Source organism: Urocampus carinirostris, chromosome 3 (assembly GCF_059441175.1).
Source record: "Urocampus carinirostris isolate Australia breed hairy pipefish chromosome 3, RoL_Ucar_1.0, whole genome shotgun sequence".
Classification (NCBI taxonomy): Eukaryota; Metazoa; Chordata; class Actinopteri; order Syngnathiformes; family Syngnathidae; genus Urocampus; species Urocampus carinirostris.
In genome coordinates, this window is record NC_142351.1 from 2,606,166 (window position 1) to 2,632,436 (window position 26,271).

Consider the following 26,271-nt stretch of genomic DNA (forward strand, 5'->3'; position numbering starts at 1 on the left):
TTATCACAAACTGAGCAGGAAAAAGGCTTCTCGCCAGTGTGGATTCTAGTGTGGATTTTTAACTTCCAACTTGTAGTGAATCTTTTATCACAAACTGAACAGGAGAAAGGCTTCTCGCCAGTGTGGGTTAGTTGGTGTAATTTCAATTGATCATTTCGGGTGAATTTTTTACTGCAATCTGAACAAGAAAAAGGCTTCTCATCAGTGTGGATTCTGGTGTGTATTTTTAAACTTCCACTTGTAGTGAATCTTTTATCACAAACTGAGCAGTATATCTGAGGGATGAACTGGCAGTTGGTGGTATCCCCGCACTAGGTCCACCTTGGAAAAGAGAAGTTTGCCCGCCAGGTGTGCAGAGAAGTCTTGAATGTGCGGGACTGGGTAACGGTCGGGCGTGGTAGCCTCGTTAAGGCGGCGATAGTCCCCGCATGGGCGCCAGCCATCGCCTGGTTTCGGGACCATGTGTAGTGGAGAGGCCCAGGGGCTGTCTGATCGGCGAATGATGCCGAGACGTTCCATGTTCGCAAATTCAGATTTAGCAGCTGCTAGTCTGTCTGGATTGAGTCGTCGGGCCCTGGCATGAACAGGGGGCCCCTTGGTCTCAATGTGGTGCTCAACCTAGAGGTAAGATCGGGCCAAAAAAAAGCACCCGAGCCCGACGCAGGCCCGAGGGGTATTAAACCCGACCCGGACCGAGCCCGACTAATTAACTGGATTTGCTGGCCCGGCCCGGAAGGGGCCCGAAATTACATATTTTATTTATAAGGAGGGGTGATTTATGATAACAAATTAAACTCTGCCTTTTGTTACAACATCTAGGCCTAAGTTAAATAAAACTGTATAAACATTTACATCTTTTATATTTCTGTGTCTGCACTGCAGATGTTACATTAAGCGACAATCTGTCATTGACGGTTTTTTTTTTTTTGAGGTAGCGAAAACATTTAAGGGCATCCGTCATTTTGACGACTTGATCATTGGGCCATAATCCACAGCAGCAGTAGTAGTACGTCCTTAAGATTTTAGCGCAGCACTTTCATTGAGGGGGTGTTGACGTGTTGTGCCCTTTTCCGACTCCTATGCAAATTCCTCCCCCCCCCTGATCGTATTCTATATAAAACGCTTATTAAAACAATAAAGCGAGCTAATTATAACAATTGGGAGATCCTAGTCTATATAACGCATTTATTTAAACAATAAAGCGCGATCGTATTCTACAAATTGCGTTTTTTTAACGCGGATGAAAATGTCACCATGCCAGCATGCTCTGGCTCCGTTAAAAGCAATTACAGCTCCTTCTCCGTTTTATCCAAATTATTTATTTTATAACAAGTATTCCTTGGTCTAGTATCCATACATAGTTTAAGTATATATTTTTAATGAACATATATTTATAATTATTAATTAATTTAAAAAAAAAAAAAAAAAAAGCAGGACCGAACCCGACCCGACCCGACCGTATGACTGACATTTCAGGCCTGACCCGGCCCGAAATTGCTTCGGGTTCGGGTTCGGGCTCGGGCCATAAATCTTAGGTCTAGCTCAACCCCATGTCTGGTCGTGGAGGCTGAGAAGGTGGGCTTCGCCAGACTGGGGAATTCAGCGAGGAGCCGGTGGTAAATATCACCGTCCAAGAGAGAGCTGGACAGACCCTCAAAATTCCCTTTGTCGCTGACACACGCGAGAGAGGAGAAATTCAATGCGTCAACGAGGCGGCCATTTTTCACATCGACGAGTAATCCATTGGCACACAGAAAATCTGCACCAAGAAGAGGAAAAGCAATATCCGCAATGACAAAGTCCCATGTAAACTGCTGACCCCCAAAACACACGTCCACTGTCCGTGTCCCGTATGTGCGGATGGGGGTGTCATTGGCAGAAGTTAATGGAGGTCCATGTGTTCCCCCCCGCACATCGTCCACAGTGGCAGGGAGGACGCTCCTCTGGGCGCTGGTGTCACACAAGAACTTTTGGCCGGAGATGGCGTCCCGGATGAACAGTAGCCGGTTTCTTGCGCCTGCACTCACGGCCGCTACAGAGTGCAGGCCTTGAAGTTTCCCGTCGCGTTGGAGGTGCAAGGGGGACGGCACTTCTTGGCCTTGGACCCAAAACGTGCATGGTAGTAACAGATCTGACACCTTCTGATCGTCAGTGGCCGCGCGTGCCTTGCTGGCTGGGGGCGTCGCACTTGATGGTGTGTAGGTGCGTGTAGGGGCCAGCACTTCATGTATGTATCTATGCGTGGCCAGGAAAAACCGGTCCGCTTCCTCTGCCAATGCACGCGGATCTGTAATGGTTGTATTCGCATGTGACGCAGAAACAGTTCAATGAAAAGAAAATTTGCCTCTTCGGTGCCAAGCAAGTTTAACATCATTTCCATGTGATCCGATGGCTTACTGTCTCCTAAGCCCTGAATAGCAAGGAGGCGTCGAGCACGCTCAGAACGCGACAGTTCAAAGATTCTGAGGAGATATGCCTTCAGTCCCTTATATTTATCCAGTTCAGGAGGGGATGTGATGAAACTCACCGCTCTGGCTGCAGTTGAGCTTCCCAAAGCAGACACCACGTGGTAATAGCGAGAGTCATCATTAGTGATTCCGTGCAGGGCGAATTGAGCCTCTGCCTGTGCGAACCACGTTAACGCCGATGACTCCCAGAACTCGGGGAGCTTGAGAACGGGCGCGTATGCCATGACGGTATGCTCAGTATTATCCACAGCCTCGGAAACTTCCACGAGACTAACGTCGGGGTCACCAATGTAGCGAGCAGAGACGGGAGTCGTAGGCGGAGTGTCAAAAGAAGGTGCCAACGAAAGCTGCTTTAATCACATTTTAACTTGCAATAACAAAACAAACACGAGAGTGGCTCGAGCCGGCCGAATTAAGAGTCCCCCTAGGAACTCGCTAACTAAACAATGGTTCCGTGGGTGAATTATGTAAAACCCACTACACAATCTTCATATCGACTAATTTCGAATTTTATTGGCCAACCAATGTGTCGATTATCATTTGACCCGGTCACGATTGGCTAGAGTTCTTCGGAAGTAAAGGAGGCGTTGTCTTTTAAAGCAATACAGACCGGTATAAGCTAATGCGGGCTGAGGACCGAGAAGCGATTGGCCGAAAAAGTTGTCCATCAAAAGAAAATAGTTTTAGAAGTCTGTTTATTTGTAAACGGGAATTAAGGGGCTAAACACACAGCTAGAAACAAGGCAGAGATACTTTTCGACTGTTTTTTTCCCCATCGGTACTATGATGTGTTTTGGAGTAAACCTTTTTAGGATGTTACGTACTATGGTGGAACTTCATGACTGCAAGACCTTGTCCGTCAGATTTGGAGTTTCAGGGATGAGTAGATTATGAAATCTTGATATTTTGAATGCCAAGAGTTGAAGCTTCAGACTCATTTGAAGATTATTAGTTTTGATTGTAAAAGGGGAACGAATTGGACTACTGATGGGACATGTGCTGTCTTATACTTATAACAGTTCATATTTCAGTTTAATGTTGTCTTACAATGTGGTCAAGGTGATTTCCAGCCTCAACTTCATTTTGGTCCAGGAAAATCCAAGCCCCTTTTCTGTCTTGACTTAACACATCGTTAAATTTCGGTTCTGGCAAAAGTCATCACTCATAAAATGATATCAGACTCTTTTATGGCCAAAATAACACATTTCCAAATGTCTTTAAATTATATCTATTTGGTTCAGAACCAATTCGGACAGCAGGCGGTGCTCTCTGTTTCCAACACGAATTCATTTGAAATAGTCTGTGTCTAGCATTTATCATGAAGGATGCAACTTTAAACACAATGTATTTTCAGCTTTAATTGATCGATTTTGTAGTTCGTTGATATGGATAATGATGAAGAACAATAACATCGACCCATAAATAACGCATGTTTGATTTTAAAACACTACATTTTATTCACATGACAAAAAAATTCAAACGAAAGAATAGAGCACATTGTTGACACAAGCACTCCAGTGTAAGCAATGGGGAAGAAGTGATGCAACAGGGTTAACAGTACTGATCAATGAACCCGGTTTTAAGATAATAAACTCATTTCAATGATCAGGGTATGTTTTCATAGCATGCCAACATGGGATATTTGCCCAAAACACCAAAGAGGGTGTAAAACCAACACTTTTTGTGTACTTTTGAGTACAAAACGTCCCTCAGGGGAGGGGTGTGTGAGAAGCAGCACATAGCCAACAAGGAAGAGGAAGAAATAAAGTTTCCTATCTCTTTTGGCGATGGACTTCACGGGGATTGTTCTCATCCCGACGACAGAGACGGAGAGAACCACAGGCTCTCCAAGCTTTGGGGCTCTGGTGAGGACAGGCCCCAACCCTGGGGACCTACGTCGGCGATCTTATTGTTTCATAATTATAATTGTTGATAACAGGCAAAATTTTACGCGGACACATGATGAAATAGATCATCTATCAAGAACCATGACACATATGCAAATCATAGATCATTTGAATCCGATGGAAGACTTTGGGGTTTCAAATCTTTATTATCCAGCTGGAGAGTCTAATCACTTCCTATGAATGTATGTGGGATTTTTTATGTTTTGGCAGAGTCAGTCATTGGAAAAAGGTGAGGGGAAATGTTTTTGTGGCAGTTATGTTCCTATAGACGTCCTGTTTGATACTTGGTCAAGTTTTTAATCTCCCACTTTCAGTAAATGTTTGACCACAAACCGAGCAGGCAAGTCTTCTCGCCAGTGTGGGTTCTTGTGTGTAATTTTGTAGGAGAAAATGTAGGTTCGATAATCTTTTAAGTCTTCTTTCGTGATTGAATTAAGTACATCGGGAACCAGCCATGAGGGGGAGCCTTTTATTTCGTCATCCCAAAAGAACTCAGAGAACTCCAGACATAACAATGCTTTTACAGCTTCAGTTTGTAGTACAACCCAAAAGGCGGCCCTAGTCCTCAGTAATCAACACGGAAGATGCTGTCGTACCCTTATTAGGACATGTTGTTCGCCTCAGTTTGCTCAGAGAGTCCTTGAAGAAAGGCCTTGCAGGTCTCATGCCCTTTTTGGGAAACTCGACTATCTTGTCAAGGATCTTCTCGAATGATGTCAACATTCCCTCACTACTGTAAGCAATGTAAGCAAGTCTTTCTACATTTCTAAATGTATGCAATTCTATTCTACAAATGCAAGTCTATTTTCCACAACATATCCCCCCTTTGGGAGTTTATACTCCCACTTTGAATGGAAATTAAAATTGAAAAATCAATACAGGGTAGTGGTAAAGTATCTTAAATCATAGCTACACAGAATTATCGGAAAAAATAAAAATGAAAATAAGATCCTGGCGGTCAGCCTGCTGCTATTATCCCAACTCTTGTTATTCATGTTTCGATAAAAACCCCAACACTCCAAACATCTGACCCATGCACTAACTGGTCCTTCGATGTAAATTGCTAAAAATACTTTATAAGGAAGCTGATTAAACAATTTAGGTTCACTATCGAGACGTTTTTTAATAGAAACTCACAGGAAAAAACTTTAACCAAAAACAAACGTTAACGTTTTATCCAGAAGCTGTAGCAAAGCAACTCAAACAATTTGATTGGGTGGGTGTTAGGAACTATAAACAGGACATGCACATTTTACTCCATTGCCTGGCGCATGTGCTAAAAGTAAATACTAAGTATCTTCAATTTTAGGAATTTTTGACATTTTCACAAAATTAACTTTGAGACAAAATGACAGACAAAATGAGCCTCAGCACTCATAAGTGACGGCGGGAGGGAGTCGAATTTTAAGTCCTACACCTCTATTGATATGCAACACTCAAACGTCACACAGTGAAATTAAGTTCGCTGAAGGAAAAATACCGTAGAAGTACTACGACAGTAATACGGTAATGCAGAAATGCCACTAGTGATATACTACATAGTTACTGAACGGGTTAACATATTGTAACTGACAATTAAATTTGGCATGACACTCCATCATCAAAATTATGTATTTCTAGTGTCTAATATGGTTCTCTTTTTTTTCACCAAAATGTTAACAGGTCAAAGCCTTCTCGCCAGTGTGGGCTCTAATGTGTTGTTTTAAGGCCCCACGCTGGGTGAATCCGTTTCCACAAACTGAGCAAGAAAAAGGCTTCTTGCCTGTGTGGGTTCTAATGTGTAACTTCAAGTTTCCTTTGAGGGAGAATCTTTTATCACAAACTAAGCAGGAAAAAGGCTTCTCGCCAGTGTGTTTTTTTTGGTGTAATTTTAAGCTCCCATTGTGTGAGAATCGTTTTCCACAAATTAAGCAGGAGAAAGGCTTCTCGCCAGTGTGGGTTCGTAGGTGTTGTTTTAGAAGCCAACGCAAGATAAATCCTCTACCACAAACTGAGCAAGCGAAAGGCTTCTCTCCAGTGTGGGTTCTAATATGTTGCTTTAAGATTCCACTTCTAGTGAATCTTTGACCGCAAACTAGGCAGGAAAAGGGCTTCTCGCCAGTGTGGGTTCGAATATGTTTTGTTAAACTATCATTATCTGTGTATCTTTTACCACAAATTGAGCAAGCAAAAGGCTTCTCTCCAGTGTGGCTTCTAATATGTTTCTTTAAGTTTCCACTCTGGGTAAAACACTGACCACAAACTGAGCAGGAGAAAGGCTTCTCGCCAGTGTGGGTTAGTTGGTGTGATTTCAATTGATCATTTCGGGTGAATTTTCGACCGCAAACTGAACAAGAAAAAGGCTTCTCACCAGTGTGGGTTAGTGTGTGTATTTTTAACTTCCCACTTGTAGTGTATCTTTTATCACAAACTGAACAGGAGAAAGGCTTCTCGCCAGTGTGGGTTAGTTGGTGTAATTTCAATTGATCATTTCGGGTGAATTTTTGACTGCAATCTGAACAAGAAAAAGGCTTCTCACCAGTGTGGATTCTGGTGTGTTCTTTTAAACTTTTACTTGCAGTGAATCTTTTATCACAAACTGAGCAGGAAAAAGGCTTCTCGCCAGAGTGGGTTAGTTTGTGAGATTTTAAGTGTCCATTTAGGGTGAATCTTTTACCACAAACTGAGCAGGCAAAAGGCTTCTCCCCAGTGTGGAATTTCATATGCAACTTCATATAAGACTTGCTTTGAAATGTTTTCCCACACTGAGAACATGTGTTACCACCTTCAGCGTTTGCAGAGTGGGACGTGTCGTCGTCATCCGTTTCCAAGTGTTGACGGGAGCTGATGCTTCCAGGCTCCCGACAACCGTTATCTTCAGGTTGACCTTGATCTTCCGCGGTTGAACGGACCCCGGCCACTCCCAAGTCCTCCTCTTTAACGCAAACAGGCTCCCCATCTTCTGTCTCTTGTTTAATGTGACAAGGCTTCAGATCTTCCTCAATTTTAACGGCAGGACACTCTGGTTTCTGCCTCGCAGTAGGAAGATATTTTGGGCTAACGTCTGCAAGACACAAGTCACATTTATTTGTATTGCCCTCAACTCGTTCAGTGCTGTAACGATTTAGTACGTTTTCAGAAGCATTGTCCCCGAGTACCAAAACGTAAAAAAAAACCCTCAAGGCTTAGCTGCTGATCAGTAAGTATTAGGCCTCTGGGAATGATATCAGTATGATAAATCACCACTAGATGCAAAGAATGGCTTTGTTCGGATCGTCTTATAAATTGTTACAAAGTGTGACTCCACACACAGACACACACATACTTTTCCTGGTGGCTCTCCCCTTTGGGATGATGGATTTACGACAGCCCCTTAAGTTATAACTTCCCACTTTTCGAGTGAATCATTTTTGGATGTATTCTTGCACTGTTTTTGTTGACCTTAAACAGCAGTTGTGAAGTCAAAAATTTAACAAAATCATCAATTTTAATCATTTGGTATAATATGATCTCGATATCCTCCCCTGTGTATAGTTCTATTTGCAGGTTTTTGGAGGATAAAAAGGGGCTGGAGTCAACTTTTGTAATGATTGTCCCAGACTTCTGCACAATATGTTAAGTATGGCAGAACTGGAGAACAACATCATAAATACAATGCATTATAGTTTAAAATGAATTTGGCTTTATTAATGATTGAAATGCTTTTAGATACTTTAGTTTGTATGTGTCTGATGTGTGTTTTCCAGCTTCATTTATTGTCTATTATCACCCCAAAAACTTTCTGATTTCTATTGCAGCACCATCCATTTTGACTTCTAAATCTTGATTTGCCTTGCGATGACCAAAGAATATGATTTTATTTCAATTTAAAGATCATTTATTTATGTCCATCCATCCTTTTAGGTTAGTTAATTCACGATTAATACAGGTTACCAAATCAATATAGTTATCATTGGAATAGAAAATGTTAGTGTCGTCTGCAAAAATTACAAGTTTTAATAGTTTTGAAACGTTAAAAATATCCTTAATATATAAATTAAATAACTTTGGACCCAGGATAGAACCCTGTGGTACTCCACAACAGATGTACAGAAGTATTCAGATGACAACTGTCCCAATTTCATATTTTCCTCCCCGTCAAATCACTTTGAATTCATTGCAAAGCCACGCCCCTGATCCCATATATTTCCAGTTTTTTTTAATAGTATATTATGATTAATAGTATCAAATGCTTTTTTTAAGTCAATAAATGCCCCAACTGAGTATCTCTTTTTATATGCTATGGGTGATTTTTTTTCTACTGCATCAATAATAGCCATTGTTGCTGATCTGTTTGGTCTAAAACCATATTGACTTTCTTTAATCAATTTATGTTTGTCCATAAATTTTTCTCCTCTATTATTGTAAAGTTTCTCTAATATTTCAGAGAACTGCAATCACCCTAAACGGGTTCTCAAATTCATCTCATTTTGAATGATTGGAGTCAGTGTGATGAATAATGCTCAGTTCCGATAGGTCATGGCCTTATATATCATGATAGATTTTTGATTATGATCCTTAATAAAAGTGTCCATGTTGTCAGTCCAGGATGCCATTCTATCATTTGAATCCATCATTGTCTGAGATTGTCCAGTTTCATAATATGTATTTAGCGCTCTATCCAGGTCTGCAGGATTTTGGGGAAAAAAAGTAGTTGCTATTTCTCAGACCAGAATTGCAATTTCGAGGCGATTTTTGATATGGAAAGAAAAGTGCATTTTCTGCGCTAGGTTTTTTTTTCAGGGAAAACAAACATTGTGACGTGCCAACACGACTCGAGATGACGTACTTAGGAAAGGAGTACAGTGGGACCTCGCTACTTCGCGGTTCCAGACCTTCACGGGTCTGAAAAAATAAAATAGATAAAAAAAATTTGGACCATGGCCAACCCAATTGCCCAAACACCCAAACAAGTTAGGCACTTAAGTCAGTCATGCTTTCGTCACTCCATATGAAACAGGACACAAGAAAGCGGCCATGTCACTCGGGTCAGGGTGACACAACACTCTTCTGCCCCGACAGCTTTCACTGGTTTACCCCTACCGCATCATTCGGGTGCCTTGCCCATCCCTTAGAACACCTCCAAACATCCCACTATCCTTTCACAACACCTCTCCACTCCTTTCTATCACCAACAAGAGCTCTAGCTTCCATTATATTTAGACCTCTTTCCTGCAGTGCACCCATAACACCATCCATCCACATCAATGGCGGCCTTCCTCTTGGTCTCCTTCCATTGACTTCTGCTCTGTAGATCCTCTTCAACATTCGCATCCATCCTCTCCATGTGTCCAAACCAACCGAGTACTCTCTTATCCACACGCTTGCTCAGTTCCACGACTACTCCAGTTCTGTCTTTCACAATTTCATTTCTCAGTCTATCCAATCTTGTCACTCCTAACATAGTCCTCAAACACTTCATCTCAAAAACATTCAAATTCCTTCTTAAATCTGCGTTCAGGCTCCAAGTCTCTGCACCATACAACACAGTCGGCACAATCACACTCATACAATCCCCTCTTAACATCCATACTCAACCTCTTGTTGTTCATCACTCTCCTCAGAGCACCCAAAACCTTGCTTCCTTGATTCACTCTGTGCAATACCTCGCACTCCATTCCACCAACTGCAGCCACATCACAACCCTAGTACCTAAAGCTTTCAACTTCTTCCAGCACCTGTCCATGCAACCTGATTTCTAACGTCATGCCCACTCCATCACGTGAACACTTCATCACCTTACTCTTCCCAACATTGACACATAACTTATGCCTATCACATACTCTTCCAAACTCTGTTACCAACCTTCTCAATGTTTCCTCAGAATCAACCACAAGCGCTGTTCCACTGTTGTCCATCATGTCTACACCTCTGCCAAATACTCTTGCATTCACCTCTCCAGCCTCTTAAAGTCGTGCGCACACATCTTGCATACTTTGCCTCGCCTTTATTGGTTGGTGTCATTAAAAAAAACGCTTCCGATTGGCCGGCGCTGTTAAACCACGGAATGTGACCATTCTTGTCGGCCAAATACTCCGTCAATCAAATAAAAACTGGAAGTATGAATCCTCGCAGAAAAAAGTGGTTTGGGGTTATGCTATCGCACTGTGTCACATCGCGACATGGATTCGATTTCGGTTCATTGAGCAGCCCTACTTACCGCTGTCACTCGGTATTAACCCAAAATAAACCGACTTGGAAGACTGCGCCCTTAGGGTGTGAAAATACACGACGTCAAAATACTGAAACCTGGTTTTGAAAGTAAACGTTGCGCCGCCATGATGACCACAGAACAGAAGGTCCGCTTTGATTTGCGCGTCGCTACACGTCGGCGTCAATTTCTCGAAAATTCGGTCAAGGGGAAAAAAAATAGACCGTGTTCACCGATGATAAAAAGATTTGCGAATATGAAAAATATTCACTGTTAGGCAAATATTTCGTCTGAGAAACAGCCCTAGCGCACGTGACTGATATAGAAATAAGGTACGTATTTTTAAAGAATGAGCGAGACAGAAGTCCGGACCTTATTCGACAGTTAAGTACGGTTGATGTCGACGGCAAAATACGAGATGTCAAATGTTGTGGAAAGCAGATAATAACTCAGGAAAAGGAAAGTTGAACCTGACAATAGCCTATTGTGTGTAGACATCTGGCGGAAGTCATGAGCCGGGGGCGGGCAACCATTACGAGTTATTTTGAGCAATGCAATAAGGAGCGTTCCCTTTTTGCCATATCTCCTCTCTGCGTGTTTTTTGGGGCGACGCCCAACGACGTTCCCTCCAAAATAAGGACGTTCCCTCCAAAATAAGGACGTTGCTGAAAGAAAAACTACCAACCTGCTCTGTTCAACACAATTTGGAGTATCTTGTAAACAGTTCCTGGACACTCTGGTTCCTGCCACGCAGTAGGGAGATATTCTTCACCGATGCCTGCAACACACAAGTCAAATCGCATTTATTTGTGACGCTTTTCATCACAGAAACTCACAAAAGGGACGTCCAGAACACCATTGTAACATCAACCTGATCTGAAAGCTACAAGAGGGCAAGGAAAAACTCAAAAATGGTCAGGATGCGGAAAATGAAGAAACCTTGGGTAGGAACCGCACATTAAATATACATGAAGTAATGGAAACAGGGTTCATACATGGTTTTCATGGCCAAATTGAGCACTTTTCGAGCACTTCCAAAGTCATTTTTTTTTTATTTTTCTCCAGTACCTCTAAAGGAAAAAAAAAATCCAGCGGCCATCAGAGGAAAGTTTTTTTGTTGTCGTCTTTGATGACTAAAATTAAGTCGGTATCTTGCTCCTAGCACATAATTTAAGCTATTTTGGGATTTTCCTATCCATGACCTACGATCTTTGTGTGAAAGTGCTGCTATAAACTGACATCAATTCTGCCATTGTGCTTCAACAATGCCTGAAGGCTCTGAAGGTTGCATAATCATAGATTTCAATACGAAATAAAAAAGGAAGAAGGTAATTGTGCATAGAAAGCGGAAAAATTAGCCAGATTTGGACTCATTTTTAGGATACGAGTGCATTCAATCGATCTTTTGCTTTTTGTTTTACTTATTTGACACCAAGTTTTTGTGTGCTTTTCATGTGTGTCTAAATCGGTCAAGATAGAATTGCAAATTGTTTTTTTTTGCATTTTATTTTCTATTTTAGCACCGAAGAGTCAATATTTGTAGTTGATATGTTCATGTTTTGCATTTTCAGGGATTTTGTGTTCAGCGTGTAAAACGCTTAAATTGTTTTGTTTTGTGCAATTTGTTTTTGTAGATCAGTGAATATTTTGATTGAATGTGTCCTTTGGGGATCCCCTGCAAACATATATGGCTAACTGTTGAATAATTTGGTAAATAATGTTCTATTATTATTGATGATACATCATTAAAAACAAAACTCGGAGGAGCTGTTTGGGAGCCAAGAGAGCCGGCTCTTCTCAGTAAACCGAATTAGAAGAGCCAGTTTACTAAATAGAGTTGTCCTCTTGAGACACTTCTTCATTTATTGCATGGTCTATAGAGTCAGATGGCCAAGAGAACAATTGCAACAATGGCAACATTTTCAAGCACCTCACCCAAAACTCAAGCTTTTTGCTGACCTCTAAAAAACACAACATTAAATGTCAAGCATATTCAAGGCTTTCAAGCACTCGTACGAACCCTGCATATGGTTACATAGCAATTACCAATAAAGTATTTACAAATACGCCAAAAGAAAAAGCAAACGGGGACGGAGCGCTGTTGCCATTGGTGGAAGCTACGGCAACCAACTCGTATCCTTTGTGAACGAAGGGTCTCTATGAGCCAACTCTTGGAAGTGAACAAAGGGAGCCGGCTCCCCTCCAAGACGCCCGATCCCCCTCTTGTGATTGGCCGCTGTTCATTTTTAGGGGATCCTGTGTGGTCGACTTTAAACGTGTTGGGCATAAAGAAAAGTTCCAATTGTTTTGTATTTTCTCTTTTTTTGTAGATTTTGAAATGTTTTCATTCCCCTTTCTGTGTTTTTCAGTGTTGATGTGTCAAGTACTATTTATTTGTTTGGCCCTTAATCACAAGACGTCTCGTTGGACTGCACAGGATTACAACGACACCATCCCCTGATCTGAAACCGACATCCGGGCATGGAAAACCTCAAAACCTCAGCACGAGGAAATTAAATGTTGTTTATTCTTTTGTTTCTTTTTCCTTGGTTATTATTTTCCCCTTTGTTTCTTTTGGTCCAGGTTGTTATCATTTTCTTCGCACGATGTTACAAAATTGGTAATGTAGGGACAAAGCAAGAAAACCAACCCGGAGCGCCGTTATATATATATCACAAAATTTAGTGTTATCGAGTTTGAAATTGTAAATCGGCGACAAATATATCATATAAATATATATAAATGTATTAAGTTTTAATCATCACAGTTTATTAGTAATACAAATCAGTTATCACTTTAAGATTTTTCAGTTCACAACACCAGACTTTCTGTGCGGAGTTTGTATGTTCTCCCCGTGCTTGCGTGGGTTTCCTCCGGGCACTCCGGTTTCCTCCCACATTCCAAAGACATGCATTTCAGGTGAATTGGCCGGTCCAAATTGTCCCTAGGTGTGAATGAGCGAATGAGTTGTCTGTCCCTGTGTGCCCTGCGATTGGCTGGCAACCAGTTCAGGGTGTCCCCTGCCCACTGCCCGATGATTGCTGGGATGGGCTCCAGCCCCCCGCGACCCTACTGAGGATAAGCGGTACGGCTAATGAGATGAGAACAATATTGTACATTATACAAAATAATATTGGTGAAATAATGATATTAATTAACACCAATCCAAATATACAACATGGATAGACATTTTAATTGTATAAAGCCTTTTTGAAGCAAGGCACACTTTTATTTATAAAAAAGTTCCGTGGCACAACGTCCGTCGAAAATATTTGAAAAGAGTTATTTCAAATATTTTACTGTACTACCTATTATGTGACTCATTCATTTGCAGGTAAATAGTACCCGTTCTTGTTATTATTTCTATTTTCTCATCTATATAAAAAGGATGATGTTGGTTAAAATTCAGTTTAAAGAAAAATATGTTGAATTCATTGTAAACGTAAAAAAAACACCATATGATCCATTGTTAAAATGTATGTAAAAATGTATTGTTAAGGTTTATATTCTAAAATGTATTTTATGTGAATTGAAAAGAAGTATTTGATGTTTAGGGCAGGCTACAGTGCGCTGCTAACGATGATGAGAACTAGCGGAGGTGCTAACCACGTGTTGCGTGTGACTTATTCATTGCAGCAACTGTATTAAAAACCTCATCATCCAGTCCAGCCTGAATGTGGATCTTTGGTGGCACGGCTACACCGCGGTTACAAATATATATAAGTTTGGATGCTATTTCATACCAGTTGCTGCTAAACTTCACTTTATTTCCTGCACTTTTAGTATTTGCTAGAGGTGAAAAATTTGTCATTTACTGTAAAAGGCTGAAAAAGGTTGCATTTGAATTAAAACCCACTATTCGTTGTTTCTTTTGAATCACTAATTTTGAAGTTTGGGAAGCATTGTCACTGTAGCAAAAGCGAAAATGACGGACCTGCCTCGAGCTGCTTGGAACCAGCCTCCGGTCGCCGAAGTTCTAGCTCGGTCTCCTCTTTGGCTCCCCGAAGCTTCTCCTGAAAAGGTCCTTCCCCACTGGAGCACATTTTATCCGAATTTGAACGAAAAAACGCTCGAACTCGGCAGTTAATAGAACAAACTTTGGAAAAGGACCACAAAGTGTTACTTCTGTCGAGTTTACGTCGTTTGAAGTCGACAACAGGACTTTCTCGACATTCTAGTGTTCGGCAGCCATGACACCTTCTCCTTCCAAACCCCGCCGCAATGGATTGTGGGTTCGTGTAGCACGGATCACGTGCTGCTTTCAAGAAAGTGGGTGTTTCGGGTTTTCCTACCAGATACGACCGAAGAACGTCTTAAGAATGTGGGAAATCGGGATTTTCTAACCCCAAACCAGGGAAATATCGTCGTAAGGACACTCGAGGTGGAGGTCCTAGTTACAAAGTTGGGGTACATACCCTTTCTCCTGGTCGGAGGTTAGAAAACTCAAATCTCGTCTTTTCAGGAACGCAGCAACCGAAACACATAGAATACTCGATAGGTCGGCGCACAATAACTATCGAAATTTGACGCGACATATTACGCGAATTTAAACAAAGTTGAAGTCTAACGGGACCCAGATGGTGTTACACATTTGTTTATTATGTATTTTGTTTTTGGTGTTTTACCTCATCTGATAGATGAGAAATGTCAGTCTCACTCCATTTCATTGTTGGCATTAAGGATCATTTATTGATCAAGTCTCACTAAATCACGTGATGTCCCGCGAGACTTGGCCCAAGCACCCTTCTCTGACCTGAGAGACTTTGCCATCTAGCGGTGATAATCATATTATTTTCCAAAGCAGACTCCTCTCCTTACAATAAAAGAAGTATTGTTCTTGTGTTGGTTTTAAGGAAAGTGTCCACCCTCAACACACACATCAAATGCACCTTAACCAGAGTTAACGCAGCATCTACCCTGGAGGTCACATACCCCCTCCACACAAATGCACCTACCTCTCTCTCATCTCATCAGACACACGTTTTCTCACTATCTAATTATCTTCCTCTCTCTGACACACAACAACTGTCCCCCTGCCCATGCCCGGAGATGGCTGGGAGGGGCTTGTCCTGCAAAATCAAGTTCATTAGTCTGACGGCGGCCTAACAAAAAAAATAATTTAGGGTTTGTTCCGGGCGCCGTCCTGCCATTCATGTTACTCCGTCGGGTTTCAACACTTAGGGTGAGGCTGGATTTTTTTGGAGCCCGAGTTGATCTCTAAACAGAACTGCTAAGAGAGTTTACCAGAATTTCTTATGGGGAAAATCAATTCAGACCACGACAAAACCGTACCTACATTTCCAATCTGGAATTCAGTAGAAAAACTGAATTACTTTTGTCATGTAGCAGATTTGCTCAAAACAAAACACCGAGTAACATATTCCCAATTGTCGGATGAAGTCTTTGTCCCATTATTGATTTCACGTGTTTCAAGGTAGAAAACAGGGACTCGCAGACATATGTTGACGAGAACATTGAGAGCGGCTCTTTTTCCACATGGGTATTTTTCAGTCCAAAACGTCTTTCATAAGAGATTTCAGTCTGTGATCTTCGCGTAGCTCAATCAACTCCAGTAGGGATTTCAGTCAGTCTCTGCATTAAAAGGGTCGATGAGGAAAGTGATCTATGATCGTTTCTGCTGCAGGTCCTCAAACCGCAAAGTAGAGTTCCCGTGCAGATTCACAAGCAGTGTCACACACTGCGCTATATTTGTTATATCATATATATTGTTAATTAACGTTTGTTGTGAGATACCGAGTTGCTCGACATGAATGAGGTTTATTATGAAAAGAGTTAAAAAATAAAGTCGCTTGGACGTTCACCGTAGAAGGAAAAAAATACATGCGAATAGAATCAAGTAGAATAATACATTTTCTTGATCAAATTATGAATTCATTTTCTGCATCAAATTATTGTTGGTAATATACTGATTAAAGGGATAACCACGAACCTGTCTTTTTTCATTTTCTCCTTTTATACTTCCTTTTTTTCTTAACTTCTTTATACAATATCGTAATTCGTACTATAATGCATCAAAGCAAGTGAGCCGTTTGAGAGCCGGCTCTTTTTAATGAGTTGAGCCAAAAAAGACGGTTCACTACATAAGTACCACATGAAATCCGAGGCAACAGATGCATGCGCACAGTTCATAACAGCTCATATTTCAGTTTAATGTTGTCTTACAATGTGGTCATGGTGATTTCCACTCTCAACTTCATTTTGGTCCAGGAAAATCCAAGTCCCTTTTATGTTTTGTCTTGAGTTAACACAAAAAGTGGCAAAAATCATCACTCATGAAATGATTTCTGATTCTTTTATGGCCAAAATAGCAACACATTTCCATATGGCTTTCAATTATATTTGTTTGGTTCGGAATCGAATTTGGTGGTTACCAATTCGGTCAGCAGGCAATGCTCTTGGTTTCCAGAACAAATTCATTTGAAATAGCCTGTGTCGAGCATTGATCATGAAGGATGCGACTTTAAACACAATGTGTTTTCAGCTTTAAATGATCCATTTTGTAGTTCGTTGATATGGATAATGATTGATCGGTCCAGAAGAAAAATAGCATCGACCCACAAAGAATGCACACAGTTCGATTTTATTAAATGAATGAATGAATGAATGATCTGCATTTCTATAGCGCTTTTCAAGTCAATGACTTCCCAAAGCGCTTTACAATGTGCTCCACATTTCCCAATAGCGGCCTTGCAGCCATGTAAGGCGCTAACCTGCTTATTGGGGGTATTAGGGGTTCAGTGTCTTACCCAAGGACACTTCGACATGTAACACGGACGAGCCGGGATACGAACTGGAATCCCTTGGCCCCAAGACGAGCGCTCTACCGCCTGAGCTACTGCCGCCCAATCTAGGACAAAAAAGTACGATCACATCACCCCAATTTCTGCTAACCTGCATTGGCTCCCTGTTAGCGTAAGATGCGATTTTAATGTTCTCCTATTACTATACAAAATCATACATGGACTTTCCCCCTCATATCTTTCAGACCTGATTTCCCCCTATGTCCCGGCCCAAAGCCTTCGTTCAGAGAGCGCCGGTCTCCTGGTGATCCCAGGAGCCAAGAAGTGTTCCGCTGGTTCGAGAGCATTCTCCATCCGGGCACCGGTGTTGTGGAATGCTCTTCCCCCTGAGATCTGATCTGCTGCCTCAGTGGACATGTTTAAGTCTAAGCTTAAAACTCACTTCTACTCTATAGCATACGAATAACCTAAACCTCTTATATGTAATAACTTGTGAAGCCCTTTGAGACGATTTGTGATTAAGGGCTATACAAATAAAAATGACTTGACTTGACAGTGTGGGTAAGTTGGTGTGATTTCAAGTGTCCAATTAGGGTGATTTTTTTACCGCACACTGAGCAAGAAAAAGGCTTCTCCCCAGTGTGGATTCTAATGTGTTTTGTTAAGTCCCCACTCTGTGTGAAAGTTTTCCCACTAACTGAGCAAGAAAATGCTTCTCACCAGTGTGGGTTATCATGTGTTTTTTTAAGTCTCCACTGTGGAAGAATCTTTGATTGCAAACTGAGCAGGAAAAAGGCTTCTCGCCAGTGTGGGTACTAATGTGCTTTTTTAAGGTCCCACACTGGGTGAATCTTTTATCACAAACCGAGCAAGAAAAAGGCTTCTTGCCAGTGTGGGTTAGTGTGTGTCTTTTTAAGGTCCAACTCAAGGTAAATCTTAGACCACAAACTGAGCAGGCGAAAGGCTTCTCGCCAGTGTGGGTTCTAGCGTGTCTTTTTAAGTTCCCACAGTCAATGAATCTTTTATCACAAACTGAGCAAGAAAAAGGCTTCTCGCCAGTGTGGGTTAGTTGGTGTGATTTCAAGTGCCCAATTAGGGTGAATTTTTGACCGCAAACTGAACAGGTAAAAGGCTTTTCGCCAGTGTGGATTCTAATGTGTTTTGTTAAACTCCCCCTCTCTGTGAACGTTTTCCCACAAACTGAGCAAGAAAAAGGCTTCTCGCCAGTGTGGGCTTTTTGGTGTGATTTTAAGTTTCCATTGTGTGAGAATTTTTTACCGCAAATTGAGCAGGTAAATGGCTTTTCGCCAGTGTGGGTTAGTTGGTGTGATTTCAAGTGTCCATTTTGGGTGAATTTTTGACCGCAAACTGAGCAAAAAAAAGGCCTCTTGCCAGTGTGAGTTAGTTGGTGTGATTTCAATTGTCTATTTTGGGTGAATTTTTGACCGCAAACTGAACAAGAAAAAGGCTTCTCCCCAGTGTGGGTTAGTGTGTGAATTTTCAAGCCCCCACTCTGTGTGAAATTTTTACCGCAAACTGAGCAAAAAAAAGGCTTCTCGCCAGTGTGAGTTCGTTGGTGTGATTTCAATTATCCATTTTGGGTGAATTTCTGACCGCAAACTGAACAAGAAAAAGACTTCTCTCCAGTGTGGGTTCTAATGTGTTTTTTTAAGTGGCCACTCTCAATGAATCTTTTACCGCAAACTGAACAAGAAAAAGGCTTCTCGCCAGCGTGGTATTTCATATGCAACTTCATATAAGACTTGCTTCGAAACGTTTTCCAACACTGAGAACATGTGTTACCACCTTCAGCGTTTGCAGAGTGGGACGTGTCGTCGTCATCCGTTTCCACGTGTTGACGGGAGCTGATGTTTAGAGGCTCCCGCCAACCATTATCTTCAAGTTGACCTTGATCTTCGACGGTTGAACGGACCCAGGCCACTCGCAAGACTGGAAAATCGTCCTCTTCTTTAACCCCAATGGGCTCCCCATCCTCTGTCTCTTGTTTAACGTGATAGGGCTTCAGATCCTCCTCAATTTTAACTGCAGGCAATTCTGGTTCCTGCCGCGCAGTAGGAGGAAATTCTTGGCTGACGTCTGCAAGACACAAGTCACATTTATTTGTATTGCCCTCAACTCGTTCAGTGCCATAACATATTTGTACGTTTTCAGAAGTATTGTTTATGAGTGCCAAAACGTAAAAAAATTCTAAAGGCTTCGGCGCTGCTGATGAGTAAGTTATAAATTTCTTGGAATTAAATCACCACTAACCACTAGATGTTAGGAGTAGCTTTGACCAGATCTATGTCAACACATAGTGCCGCGTTTTGTTCCCCTTTTTCGCCGTATTACTCTGTAGGGTGGTGAGTAGAAAAGCAAAGGCATAAGTACAGAATGTTAACGCTTCAAATCTTTATTCTTTCAAAAAAAAAAAAAATGACCAAGGGCCTTCGTTGGGATAATGTATCGTAGGACCCTGCGATCACCATGACGACCTGAATCATGTGATCCGGCACCCGAGACATCAGGGCCTGAGAATTTTTGCAAAGTTCATGCATAGGTTTAATGTTCCTGCAATCAAATGTTATTTTTCAAGCAAAATGCCCTTGTGTTTATGGAAAGTATGGTTTAGGTATTCTAGGTATCAAAAATATAGATATTAAAAAAAAAGCACCGAGTCGAAACTTCTGCTTGAAATGCTTATTTTGCCAGGAGCCAAGTTTTCCGGGAAACAAGTATTTTCAAAAAACTTGGCAATGTCATCAAATCGACTAAATCAACTGTTGACAAATGAAAGATGACTGTTAAAGCTTCCTTTTGGTGTGCCCTATGCCTGGATAGCTACAGAGCTAGATTTTCTGTAGGCCATCAAAAATGAGTCAATGTGGCCAACGAAGGCTGGCATCGGCACTTCCCATTTGAGACAAACGTCTGGCACTAATCAGAAACCCTTGCAGAGGGCTGGAAAGACCACCAAGACAACATCCCATGATCTGAAACCTATGCGAGGGCAAGGAAAAACTAAAAAAAAAATCCCAGCATGAGAAACCTTGAGAATGAGCCACACATGAGGTCATCTCCTTGACAAAGGGTATCGTTTGAATATATATATATATATATATATATATATATATATATATATATTTATATATATATATATATATATATAAAAAGAAGCGTCTGTGCATGTTTCATATTTTGATATTTTCTGCAATAACATTTCGTTGATGAATGGTATGGTAGCTGTTCATATCACTTGTTTTTGTTGATGAAGAATGCTTGATTGTGGTTGATCTTTGTGGTAAAAAGTTGACGTCATGGATGCTTACAGGCATTTCCACAAGCTGCTCACATTCATTTTTTAGTTTATTGATGAACAAGATAGTGGAAAATAAATTGGTAGGTTATACGATTTCAATGTCTAACCATGTTGTGTAATTTGGACTGGAGTAAAACTACAGCTGTGATGGAATTAAAAAAATTGTTGTGCGAGTCATTAATCTTGGTGTGGCACACTGATTTACAAGGACATTTGAAAGTGGCACGCCACACCATAAAGGTTGTCAAGTCAAGTCACATTTATTTATATAGCCCTTAAGAACAAAAATGTCTCAAGACTGCACAACCTACACCTAACTCTAGGTGTAACTATCCCCAATCCTATTTCGGACCACTCAATTCAATTTGAGATTTCTGACTCTTTTATGGCCAAAATAACAACACATTTCCAAATGGCTCTAAATTATATTTATTTAGTTCAGAATCTAATTCGGTGGTTACCAATTCGGTAGGCAGGCGGTGCTCTCGGTTTCCAACACAAATTCATTTGATATAGCCTGTGTCTAGCATTGATCATGAAGGATGCAACTTTAAACACAATGTGTTTTCAGCTTTAAATGATCGATTTTGTAGTTCGTTGATATTGATAATGATTGATCAGACCAGAGAGTAATAACATCGACCAACAAATAATGCACGCAGTTTGATTTCATTAAACTACGTTTTATTCACGACAAAGAAAATTGAATCAAACGAAAGAATAAAGCACATTGTTGACACAAGCACTCACTGTTAGCAAGCTGAAAGGTGGAAGAAATGATGCAACAGGTTAACAGTAATGATCAATGACCTCGGTTTGAAGATAATAAACTTATTTCAATGATCAGGGATTGTTCTCATAGCGCGCCAACATGGGATGAGGTTGTTGCACTAACCCTTTTTGTTTACTTTTGAGAACAAAACGTCCCTCAGGAGAGGGGTGTGTGAGAAGCAGCACATGGCCAACAAGGAAGGTGAGGAAATAAAGTTTCCCATCTCTTTTGGCGGTGGACTTCACGGGGATGGTTCTCATCAGGACGACAGGGACGGAGATAACCACAGGCTCTCCAAGCTTTGTTGCTCTGGTGAGAACAGGCCCCAACCCTAGGGACGTAGGCCGGCGATCTTATTGTTTCATAATTGTAATTGTTGATAACAGGCAAAATTTTATGCAGATAGATGATAAAATAGATCATCTATCAAGAAACATGACACATACACAAATCATTAATCTTTTGACTCCATATGAAGACTTTAGGGTTTCAAGTCAAGTCACATTTATTTGTATAGCCCTTGATCACAAAAATGTCTCAAAGGACTGTTTTAAAATTTTCATTATACAGCAGGAGAGCCTGCTCACTTCCTGTGATTTAATGTCGGTTTTTTGATGTGTTGGCAAAGTCAGTGGTTAGGAAAAGGTGAGGGGAAATAGTTTTGTGGCAGTTACGTTCCTATAGACGGCCTGTATGATACTTGGTCAATTAAGTGTTTTTAAGTTACAACTCTTTGTGGATGTTTGACCACAAATTGAGCAGGCAAAAGGCTTCTCACCAGTGTGGGTTCTAGTGTGTTTTTTTAAGTCCCCGCTGTCAATGAATCTTTTACCATAAATTGAGCTAACGAATAGCTTCTCTCCAGTATGAATCTGTGTGTGTATTTTTAAGCTCCCACTCATAGTGAATCTTTGACCGCAAACTGAGCAGAAAAAAGGCTTCTCACACGGGTGGGTTTTTTGGTGTGATTTTAAGGCCCAATTATATGAGAATCGTTTTCCACAAATTGAGCAGAAGAAAGGTTTCTCACCGGTGTGGGTTCTAATGTGTTTGTTTAAGCTTCCACTCACGGTAAAACTCTGACCGCAAGCTGAGCAGGAAAAAGGGTTCTCGCCAGTGTGGGTTCTCATGTGTCTTTTTAAGTCCGTACTCCGGATGAATCGTTTTCCAAAAATTGAGCAGACAAAAGGCTTCTCGCCAGTGTGGGTTCTAGTGTTTTTTTTAAGATCCCACTTTTACTGAATTAGACCACAAACCGAGCAGGAAAAAGGCTTCTTGCCAGTGTGGGTTCTTGTGTGTAATTTTTAGTGCCCATATGGATTCATTTTTCACCACAAAGTTAACAGGTCAAAGGTTTCTCACCAGTGTGGGTTCTAATGTGTCTCTTTAAGGTTTCACTTTTAGTGAATCTTTGACCGCAAACTAAGCAGGAGAAAGGCTTCTCACCAGTGTGGGTTCTAATGTGTCTCTTTAAGCCTCCACTTTTAGTGAATTTTTTACCGCAAACTGAACAAGTAAATGGCTTTTCCCCGGTGTGGGTTAGTGTGTGTTGTTTTAAGCTCCCACTTGTAGTGAATCGTTGACAGCAAAGTGAACAAGAAAACGGCTTCTCGCCAGTGTGGGTTCTAGAGTGTTTTTTTAAGCTCCCACTGTCAATGAATCTTTTATCACAAACTGAGCAGGCAAAAGGCTTTTCGCCAGTGTGGGTTAGTGTGTGTTGTTTTAAGACCCAACGCAAGGTAAATCTTGAACCACAAACTGAGCAGGAGAAAGGCTTCTCCCCAGTGTGGGTTCGTGTGTGTTTTTTTAAGCTCCCACGCTGGGTGAATCTTTTACCGCAAACTGAGCAAGAAAAAAGCTTCTCGCCAGTGTGGGTTCGTTGGTGTGATTTCAAATGTCCATTTAGGGTGAATGTTTGACCACAAATTGAGCACGCGAAAGGCCTCTGCCCAGTGTGGGTTCTAGTGTGTACATTCAAATCTCCACTCTGGCTGAATCTTTTATCGCAAACTGAGCAGGCAAAAGGCTTCTCCCCAGTGTGGGTTAGTTGGTGTAATTTCAAGTGTTCATTTCGGGTGATTTTTTTTACCGCAAACTGAGCAAGCAAAAGGTTTCTCGCCAGTGTGGGTTTTTTGGTGTGATTTTAAGGCCCAATTCTGTGAGAATTGTTTTCCACAAATAGAGCAGACGAAAGGCTTCTCGCCAGTGTGGGATCTAATGTGCCTATTTAAGTTTCCACTTTTAGTGAATCTTTTATCGCAAACTGAGCAGGCAAAAGGCTTCTCACCAGCGTGGAATTTCATATGCGACTTCATATAAGACTTGCACTGAGAAGATGTGTTACCACCTTCCGACTGCGAGTCGCTTTCAGTGTTTGCGGAGTGGGACGTGTCAGTTTCCACTTGTTGACAGGGGCTGATACTTAGAGGCTCCTGCCAACCGTTATCTTCGGGTTGACTTTGATCTTCGACGGTTGAACGGACCCCGGTCACTAGCAAGACTGGGAAATCGTCCTCCTCTTTAACGCCAACAGGCTCCCCATCCTCTGTCTCTTGCTTAACGTGATAAGGCTTCAGATCTTCCTCCTCCTCCTCAATTTTAACAGCCAATACCTCTGGTTCCTGCCATGCAGTAGGAAGATATTTTTTGCTGACATCTGCAAGACACAAGTCACATTTATTTGTATTGCCCTTAACTCGTTCAGTGCCGTAACGTAATGTTTTCAGAAGTATTGTCCCCGAGTGCCAAAACGTAAAAAAAATGCTAAAGGCTTCGGCGCTGCTGATCAATAAGTATTAGGCCTCTGAGAATTAAATCATCACTAGATGGTAGGAGTGGCTATGAGCAGATTCCTTGGTCAACACTTAGTACCGCGTTTTGTTCCTGTATCCGCCGTATTACTCTGTATAGCAGAGTGTAGGTGCTGGCGTTAACTGTGAACGCTTCAAATCTTTAGTCTTTCTAAAAAAAAAATGACTAAAGGCATTCGTTGGGATGACGTTTCGTAGGACCCTGCGATCACATGTGATTATGTGATCCAGCACCCGAGACATCAGGGGCTGAAATTTTTTGCAAAGTCATGCATAAGTTTAGTGTTCTTGCAATCAAATGTTATTTTTCAAGCAAAGTGCCCTTGTGTTAATGGAAAGTATTGTTTAGATATTCTAGGTATCAAAAATATAGATATAAAACAAAAAGCACGGAGGCAAAACTTCTGCTTGAAATGCATCGTTTTGCAAGGAGCCATTTTTCTCAGAAGTTTTCCGGGAAACAAGTATTTTCAAAAAAACTTGGCAATGTCATAAATTCAACTAAATCAACTGTTGTCTCATGATAGATGACTGTTAACGCTTCCTTTTGGTGTGCCCTATGCCTGTAAAGCCACAGAGCTAGATGTTCTGTAGGCCATCAAAAATGAGTCAATATGGCCAACATCGGCTAGCATCGGCACTTTCCATTTGAGAGAAACGTCTTGCACTAATAAGAAACAGTCACAGAGGGCTGGAAAGACCACCACGACAACATCCCATGATCTGAAACCTACGCGAGGGCAAGGAAAAACTAAAAAAATCCCAGCATGAGGAAAATGAGGAAACCTTGAGAATAAGCCACACGTGAGGTAATCTCCTTGACCAGGCCAAAATGGATGATGCAAGGGCATCAACAGAAAACGCACAACCGACATCCGTGTTTTTCCATCCCATAGGAAGAGTCTGGCTCACGCCTGGGGTTTACTTGGTCCTTCCTGGGTTTCTAAAACGTGTATTATGAAAAAGAATTATTTGAAATAGAAATTAATATGAATTTCATAAATACATGAAGTTATTACATTTTATATGTAGGAGAAACGCTGCCAGATGACTCAACTTACAGGAAGTGACTGAACTCCCCAAGGGATGGATTGGCCTATGGTCAACCAATCATAATGAAGTCCGCCTCCCACCTAGAAAACGTACACTCCAAATTCACTTTTCTCGCTTCCGAACACGCTCGACACGAGCTCTCGTGCCATTTTAAGTTCTCCCATTTTTGGAGGAAACGTCATTGGGTGTCATCCCAAAGGATATGCAGAGAGGAGATATGGCAAAAAGGCAACACTCTTTATTGCATTGCTCAAAACAACTCGTGAAAACTCGTGATGGTCGCCTGCCCGGGCTCATTCGGTGACTTCCTGCAACCTCATCATCTCATGACTTCCGCCAGATGTCTACAAACAATAGGCTTTTGTCAGCTCCAAGACTGTTTGCTTCAAGTTCATTTCAGGTTCAACTTTCCTTATCCTTACTTATTGGCAGCACAGTAACACATGTTTTGCATTTATTTCTTAGACACGCTCAAATGAACTCATTTTTTTTCATATTTTTGGGGGTTTGTTCCGCTCTGAACAGGCCTAATAAAAGTAACATTCCGGCAGATAGGCGCAATGGAAAACAGCATGAGGGCTCTTTGAACTCGGTTTAACATTGCTCACACATCCTTAATAGAGAAAGTATTTAACTTTTAAGATAAACTCACCCACCTTTTAAGTCTAGAATTAAACACGTGGCCGTGTAAAATCCGCACACACACGAATAAAGCAAAATCATCACTACAATAACTTTCATCATTTATTACGTGTAAAAATATACGTCTTTGATAAGAATCAGCGAGAGAGACGCCCGGGTCTTTTACTACTCGACAGCCGAACGTTAGATGTCAAGTAGAAATGTGCAGTTTGAATCCCTGAAGCGTGTGCCGAGTATTTTAGAGGAGTGCTTCGTGTAGCGCGAGCCAATGTGTGTGTCGATGACATAAGCGGAGTCATTTGAAGCCCCGCCAAACGCGTGTGCCATGTCATCGGTTCAGAGAATGATTCGCTAGCAAAGAGTGTTGTTT

General features: G+C 41.4%; 3 protein-coding genes across 5 annotated transcripts in view; all 3 read right to left on the minus strand.

Annotated features, from left to right (window-relative positions):
* LOC148368286 (uncharacterized) overlaps positions 1-26,271 on the minus strand; it is a 105,556-nt gene that overhangs the window by 63,469 nt on the left and 15,816 nt on the right. Inside the window, exon 3 of the mRNA XM_088330295.1 lies at positions 11,230-11,322. Within this exon, the coding sequence (XP_088186421.1) occupies positions 11,230-11,322 (93 nt within the window). The remainder of the gene's footprint in view (positions 1-11,229; positions 11,323-26,271) is intronic.
* LOC148368289 (uncharacterized) overlaps positions 1-26,271 on the minus strand; it is a 43,610-nt gene that overhangs the window by 15,369 nt on the left and 1,970 nt on the right. Inside the window, exons 2-3 of one of the 3 annotated variants that reach the window (XM_088330296.1) lie at positions 23,744-24,052; positions 19,112-19,402 (exon numbers count right to left, since the gene is read on the minus strand). In XM_088330296.1, the coding sequence (XP_088186422.1) occupies positions 19,112-19,402; positions 23,744-24,052 (600 nt within the window). Of the gene's footprint in view, positions 1-19,111; positions 19,403-21,317; positions 21,728-23,683; positions 24,053-26,271 lie in introns of those variants that run through there. The other 2 variants (XM_088330300.1, XM_088330299.1) reach the window with 2 other exon arrangements.
* On the minus strand, positions 21,722-23,539 carry LOC148368291 (uncharacterized; the record flags this gene model as incomplete). The annotated part of the gene is made up of 1 exon (XM_088329641.1): positions 21,722-23,539. A coding segment is annotated over one exon (804 nt), but the record flags the coding sequence as incomplete, so codon positions are not given.